This window comes from Podarcis liolepis (genome assembly GCF_965112155.1).
Source record: "Podarcis liolepis genome assembly, chromosome: Z".
Taxonomy (NCBI): Eukaryota; Metazoa; Chordata; class Lepidosauria; order Squamata; family Lacertidae; genus Podarcis; species Podarcis liolepis.
In genome coordinates this window covers 51,463,805-51,471,304 of record NC_139570.1, presented here as the reverse complement: position 1 = coordinate 51,471,304, position 7,500 = coordinate 51,463,805, and the positions used below count along the sequence as shown (strand labels likewise).

The 7,500-nt window shown below is 42.9% G+C and overlaps 1 protein-coding gene across 1 annotated transcript in view; it reads right to left on the bottom strand.

The window, feature by feature from the left end:
* LOC310697885 (protein PAXX-like) overlaps positions 1 to 6,724 on the bottom strand; it is a 14,280-nt gene extending 7,556 nt beyond the window's left edge. Inside the window, exon 1 of the mRNA XM_083484491.1 lies at positions 6,601 to 6,724. Coding sequence (XP_083340617.1) covers positions 6,601 to 6,695 — 95 coding nt within the window. The 5' untranslated portion in view covers positions 6,696 to 6,724. The remainder of the gene's footprint in view (positions 1 to 6,600) is intronic.
* Positions 6,725 to 7,500: the final 776 nt, after the last annotated feature.

The window sequence follows — 7,500 nt, the reverse complement described above, 5'->3', positions numbered from 1 at the left end:
ATTTACGCAACCAATTGCACATTTTGTCCCTTTGATAGGTCATTTTTGGGAATTCTGTCTAATTTTTAAATGCACATTTTATTTCATTTTCAATTTAAATTAAAAAAGCCTCCGGTTTTTGAACTTTTGCAATTAATTCGTATTTATGCAACCAATTGACTCCGCTCTTCTTCGCCTTTTGTCCCTTTGATAGGTCATTTTTGCGAATTCTGTCTGATTTTTAAATGCACATTTTATTTCATTTTCAATTTAAATAAAAAAAGTCTCCGGTTTTTGAACTTTTGCAATTAATTCGTATTTCTGCAACCAATTGACTCCGCTCTTCTTCGCCTTTTGTCCCTTTGATAGGTCATTTTTGCGAATTCTGTCTGATTTTTAAATGCACATTTTATTTCATTTTCAATTTAAATAAAAAAAGCCTCCGGTTTAAATAAAAAAAGCCTCCTATCCTATCCTTGTCTCCTATCCTATCCTATCCTATCCTCTCCTATCCTATCCTCTCCTATCCTATCCTTGTCTCCTATCCTATCCTCTCCTATCCTATCCTTGTCTCCTATCCTATCCTATCCTATCCTTTTCTCCTCTCCTATCCTATCCTTGTCTCCTATCCTATCCTATCCTATCCTTGTCTCCTATCCTATCCTATCCTATCCTCCTATCCTATCTTCCTATCCTATCCTTGTCTCCTATCCTATCCTCCTATCCTATCCTCCTATCCTATCCTATCCTATCCTCCTATCCTATCCTTGTTTCCTATCCTATCCTATCCTCCTATCCTATCCTATCCTCCTATCCTATCCTATCCTGTCCTATCCTAGTCTCCTATCCTATCCTCCTATCCTATCCTCCTATCCTATCCTCCTATCCTATCCTTGTCTCCTATCCTATCCTCTCCTATCCTATCCTCTCCTATCCTATCCTTGTCTCCTATCCTATCCTTGTCTCCTATCCTATCCTTGTCTCCTATCCTATCCTTGTCTCCTATCCTATCCTCTCCTATCCTATCCTTCTCTCCTATCCTATCCTCTCCTATCCTATCCTTGTCTCCTATCCTATCCTATCCTTGTCTCCTATCCTATCCTCCTATCCTTGTCTCCTATCCTATCCTCCTATCCTATCCTTTTCTCCTATCCTCTCCTATCCTATCCTTGTCTCCTAACCTATCCTATCCTCCTATCCTATCCTATCCTCTCCTATCCTATCCTTGTCTCCTATCCTATCCTATCCTTGTCTCCTATCCTATCCTCCTATCCTTGTCTCCTATCCTATCCTCCTATCCTATCCTTTTCTCCTATCCTCTCCTATCCTATCCTTGTCTCCTAACCTATCCTATCCTCCTATCCTATCCTATCCTCTCCTATCCTATCCTTGTCTCCTATCCTATCCTATCCTTTCTTATCCTTTCCTATCCTATCCTATCCTCTCCTATCCTATCCTATCCTTGTCTCCTATCCTATCCCATCCTATCCTATCCTTGTCTCCTATCCTATCCTATCCTCCTATCCTATCCTTGTCTCCTATCCTATCAGATCCTCCTATCATATCCTCCTATCCTATCCTATCCTCTCCTATCCTATCCTAGTCTCCTATCCTCTCCTCTCCTATCCAATCCTTGTCTCCTATCCTATCCTTGTCTCCTATCCTATCCTATCCTCTCCTCTCCTCTCCTATCCTTGTCTCCTATCCTATCCCATCCTATCCTATCCTTGTATCCTATCCTATCCTATCCTTGTCTCCTATCCTATCCCATCCTATCCTATCCTAGTCTCCTATCCTATCCTATCCTATCCGATCCTATCCTATCCTATCCTATCCTTGTCTCCTATCCTATCCTTGTCTCCTATCCTATCCTATCCTATCCTTGTCTCCTATCCTATCCTCCTATCCTATCCTTGTCTCCTATCCTATCCTCCTATCCTATCCTAGTCTCCTATCCTATCCTATCCTAGTCTCCTATCCTATCCTATCCTAGTCTCCTATCCTATCCCATCCTATCCTATCCTTGTCTCCTATCCTATCCTATCCTATCCTTGTCTCCTATCCTATCCTATCCTATCCTATCCTATCCTATCCTATCCTTGTCTCCTATCCTATCCCATCCTATCCTATCCTAGTCTCCTATCCTATCCTCTCCTATCCCATCCTATCCTATCCTTGTCTCCTATCCTATCCCATCCTATCCTATCCTATCCTATCCTCCTATCCTATCCTATCCTGTCCTATCCTAGTCTCCTATCCTATCCTCCTATCCTATCCTCCTATCCTATCCTCCTATCCTATCCTTGTCTCCTATCCTATCCTCTCCTATCCTATCCTCTCCTATCCTATCCTTGTCTCCTATCCTATCCTTGTCTCCTATCCTATCCTTGTCTCCTATCCTATCCTTGTCTCCTATCCTATCCTCTCCTATCCTATCCTCTCCTATCCTATCCTTGTCTCCTATCCTATCCTCTCCTATCCTATCCTCTCCTATCCTATCCTTGTCTCCTATCCTATCCTTGTCTCCTATCCTATCCTTGTCTCCTATCCTATCCTCCTATCCTATCCTCCTATCCTATCCTATCCTATCCTATCCTCCTATCCTATCCTTGTTTCCTATCCTATCCTATCCTCCTATCCTATCCTATCCTCCTATCCTATCCTATCCTGTCCTATCCTAGTCTCCTATCCTATCCTCCTATCCTATCCTCCTATCCTATCCTCCTATCCTATCCTTGTCTCCTATCCTATCCTCTCCTATCCTATCCTCTCCTATCCTATCCTTGTCTCCTATCCTATCCTTGTCTCCTATCCTATCCTTGTCTCCTATCCTATCCTTGTCTCCTATCCTATCCTCTCCTATCCTATCCTCTCCTATCCTATCCTTGTCTCCTATCCTATCCTCTCCTATCCTATCCTCTCCTATCCTATCCTTGTCTCCTATCCTATCCTTGTCTCCTATCCTATCCTTGTCTCCTATCCTATCCTCTCCTATCCTATCCTTCTCTCCTATCCTATCCTCTCCTATCCTATCCTTGTCTCCTATCCTATCCTATCCTTGTCTCCTATCCTATCCTCCTATCCTTGTCTCCTATCCTATCCTCCTATCCTATCCTTTTCTCCTATCCTCTCCTATCCTATCCTTGTCTCCTAACCTATCCTATCCTCCTATCCTATCCTATCCTCTCCTATCCTATCCTTGTCTCCTATCCTATCCTATCCTTGTCTCCTATCCTATCCTCCTATCCTTGTCTCCTATCCTATCCTCCTATCCTATCCTTTTCTCCTATCCTCTCCTATCCTATCCTTGTCTCCTAACCTATCCTATCCTCCTATCCTATCCTATCCTCTCCTATCCTATCCTTGTCTCCTATCCTATCCTATCCTTTCTTATCCTTTCCTATCCTATCCTATCCTCTCCTATCCTATCCTATCCTTGTCTCCTATCCTATCCCATCCTATCCTATCCTTGTCTCCTATCCTATCCTATCCTCCTATCCTATCCTTGTCTCCTATCCTATCAGATCCTCCTATCATATCCTCCTATCCTATCCTATCCTCTCCTATCCTATCCTAGTCTCCTATCCTCTCCTCTCCTATCCAATCCTTGTCTCCTATCCTATCCTTGTCTCCTATCCTATCCTATCCTATCCTCTCCTCTCCTCTCCTATCCTTGTCTCCTATCCTATCCCATCCTATCCTATCCTTGTATCCTATCCTATCCTATCCTTGTCTCCTATCCTATCCCATCCTATCCTATCCTAGTCTCCTATCCTATCCTATCCTATCCGATCCTATCCTATCCTATCCTATCCTTGTCTCCTATCCTATCCTTGTCTCCTATCCTATCCTATCCTATCCTTGTCTCCTATCCTATCCTCCTATCCTATCCTTGTCTCCTATCCTATCCTCCTATCCTATCCTAGTCTCCTATCCTATCCTATCCTAGTCTCCTATCCTATCCTATCCTAGTCTCCTATCCTATCCCATCCTATCCTATCCTTGTCTCCTATCCTATCCTATCCTATCCTTGTCTCCTATCCTATCCTATCCTATCCTATCCTATCCTATCCTATCCTTGTCTCCTATCCTATCCCATCCTATCCTAGTCTCCTATCCTATCCTCTCCTATCCCATCCTATCCTATCCTTGTCTCCTATCCTATCCCATCCTATCCTAGTCTCCTATCCTATCCTCTCCTATCCTATCCCATCCTATCCTATCCTAGTCTCCTATCCTCTCCTATCCTATCCTAGTCTCCTATCCTATCCTCTCCTATCCTATCCCATCCTATCCTATCCTAGTCTCCTATCCTCTCCTATCCTATCCTATCCTATCCTTGTCTCCTATCCTATCCTAGTCTCCTATCCTATCCTATCCTATCCTCTCCTATCCTATCCTAGTCTCCTATCCTATCCTTGTCTCCTATCCTATCCTATCCTAACCTCTCCTATCCTATCCTAGTCTCCTATCCTATCCTATCCTCCTATCCTATCCTATCCTATCCTTGTCTCCTATCCTATCCTATCCTATCCTATCCTTGTCTCCTATCCTATCCTTGTCTCCTATCCTATCCTTTCCTATCCTTTCCTATCCTATCCTCTCCTATCCTATCCTTGTATCCTATCCTATCCCATCCTATCCTATCCTTGTCTCCTATCCTATCCTATCCTTGTCTCCTATCCTATCAGATCCTCCTATCCTATCCTCCTATCCTATCCTATCCTCTCCTATCCTATCCTTGTCTCCTATCCTATCCTCCTATCCTATCCTTTCCTCCTCTCCTATCCTCCTATCCTATCCTTGTCTCCTATCCTATCCTATCCTATCCTTGTCTCCTATCCTATCCTTGTCTCCTATCCTATCCTCCTATCCTATCCTTGTCTCCTATCCTATCCTCCTATCCTATCCTTGTCTCCTATCCTATCCTTTCCTCCTCTCCTATCCTCCTATCCTATCCTTGTCTCCTATCCTATCCTATCCTATCCTTGTCTCCTATCCTATCCTTGTCTCCTATCCTATCCTTGTCTCCTATCCTATCCTCCTATCCTATCCTTGTCTCCTATCCTATCCTTGTCTCCTATCCTATCCTCCTATCCTATCCTTGTCTCCTATCCTATCCTTGTCTCCTATCCTATCCTTGTCTCCTATCCTATCCTCCTATCCTATCCTTGTCTCCTATCCTATCCTTGTCTCCTATCCTATCCTCCTATCCTATCCTTGTCTCCTATCCTATCCTCCTATCCTATCCTTGTCTCCTATCCTATCCTCCTATCCTATCCTTGTCTCCTATCCTATCCTCCTATCCTATCCTATCCTATCCTCCTATCCTATCCTTGTCTCCTATCCTATCCTTGTTTCCTATCCTATCCTCTCCTATCCTATCCTTGTCTCCTATCCTATCCTCCTATCCTACCCTTGTCTCCTATCCTATCCTCCTATCCTATCCTTGTCTCCTATCCTATCCTTGTTTCCTATCCTATCGTCTCCTATCCTCTCCTATCCTATCCTTGTCTCCTATCCTATCCTCCTATCCTATCCTATCCTATCCTCCTATCCTATCCTATCCTACCCTTGTCTCCTATCCTATCCTCCTATCCTATCCTATCCTATCCTATCCTTGTCTCCTATCCTATCCTATCCTATCCTATCCTATCCTAACCTCCTCTCCTATCCTATCCTATCCTATCCTAACCTCCTCTCCTATCCTATCCTATCCTAACCTCCTCTCCTATCCTATCTCCCATTGCAACTTTTGCTTCTTCATGCAAACAGCAGGAAAGTTGGCAAAAGCGGAGAATAAAATCAGAATAAAAGAAAATAAAGGCAGAGAATCAAATCATTTGCAATGGGGAACTGGAATAATAATAATAATAATAATAATAATAATAATAATAATAATAATATCTTTATTGTCAAGAATCTCCGATTGCAAGCGTCGCTTTTTCTTGCAAACAGCCGGAAATTGGCAAATGGGGAAAATAAAATTATTTGCAATCTCCCATTGCAAGAGTCGCTTTTTATTGCAATTCTTGCAAATAATCTCCAATTGCAACTGTTGCTTCTGATTGCAAACAGCGGGAAATGTGCAAAAGCAGAGCATAAAATTAGAATAAAAGAAAAGAAAAGCAGAGAATAAAATCATTTGCAAAAATATCCAATTGCAACCGTCACTTTTTATTGCAAGCAGCAGAAAATTTGCAAACGAGGAAAATAAAATTATTTGCAACGGCGGCTGCAATAATCCCCAATTGCAAGCGTCGCTTTTTCTTGCAAACAGCGGGAAATGTGCCAAAGCAGAGCATAAAATAAGAATAAAATACAATAAAAGCAGAGAAGAAAATGATTTGCAACGGTGGCTGCAATAATCTCCAATCGCAAGCCTTGCTTCTGATTGCAAGCAGCCAGAAAAATTTGCAAATCAGGAAAATGAAATTATTTTGCAACGGTGGCTGCAATAATTGCATCCGTCACTTTTTATTTATTTACTAATAATTGCAATGGCTGCTTTTTATTGCAATCAGCCGGAAGTTTGCCAAGAGCCGGAAGTTTGCAAAGCTCCAGAGCGCAGCCGCTTTGCAAAATTGCTGCAAATCTCCCCGATTCCACTTTGCAACTCACTGGAAACTCGGCGATCCGTCGCTTTTGCTGCTGCAAAAGCAGAGATAATTTTCTCCTTCGTCTTGCACCAATTGCACGATCCCCATTCCTCCCATTTGCACCCAAAGGAGAAATGCAATTGGTTTGCAAAGCAGGAAGCTGCTTTGCAAAGACTGCAAGGCCCAGAATCCTTTGCTCCGGCCTTTGCAAGGGCTGCTGGGAGATTTGCAAATGGGGAAAATTCACATTTCATGCATCGATTTCTTCCCCTTGCAAATGGCGTTTGCAAGATCCGAATATTCTGATTTCTTGCCAGATTATTGGCATTTTGGGGAAGCTGCTTTGCCAAACTACAAGGCCCAGAATCCTTTGCTCCGGCCTTTGCAAGGGCTGCTGGGAGATTTTGCAAACGCGGAAAATTCACATTTCATGCATTTATTTCTACCCATTGCAAATGGAGTTTGCAAGATCTAAAGAGAATTTTGCAAATGCGGAAAATCACATTTTATGCATTGATTTCTTCCCCTTGCAAATGGCGTTTGCAAGATCCGAATATTCTGATTTCTTGCCGGATTATTTGCATTTTTTGGGAAGCCGCTTTGCCAAACTACAAGGCCCAGAATCCTTTGCTCCGGCCTTTGCAAGGGCTGCTGGGAGATTTTGCAAACGGGGAAAATTCACATTTCATGCATCGATTTCTTCTCCTTGCAAATGGAGTTTGCAATATCTAAAGAGAATTTTGCAAATGCGGAAAATCACATTTTATGCATCGATTTCTTCCCCTTGCAAATGGCGTTTGCAAGATCCGAATATTCTGATTTCTGGCCGGATTATTTGCATTTTTGGGAAGCCGCTTTGCCAAACTACAAGGCCCAGAATCCTTTGCTCCGGCCGCTGCAAGGGCTGCTGGGAGATTTGCCC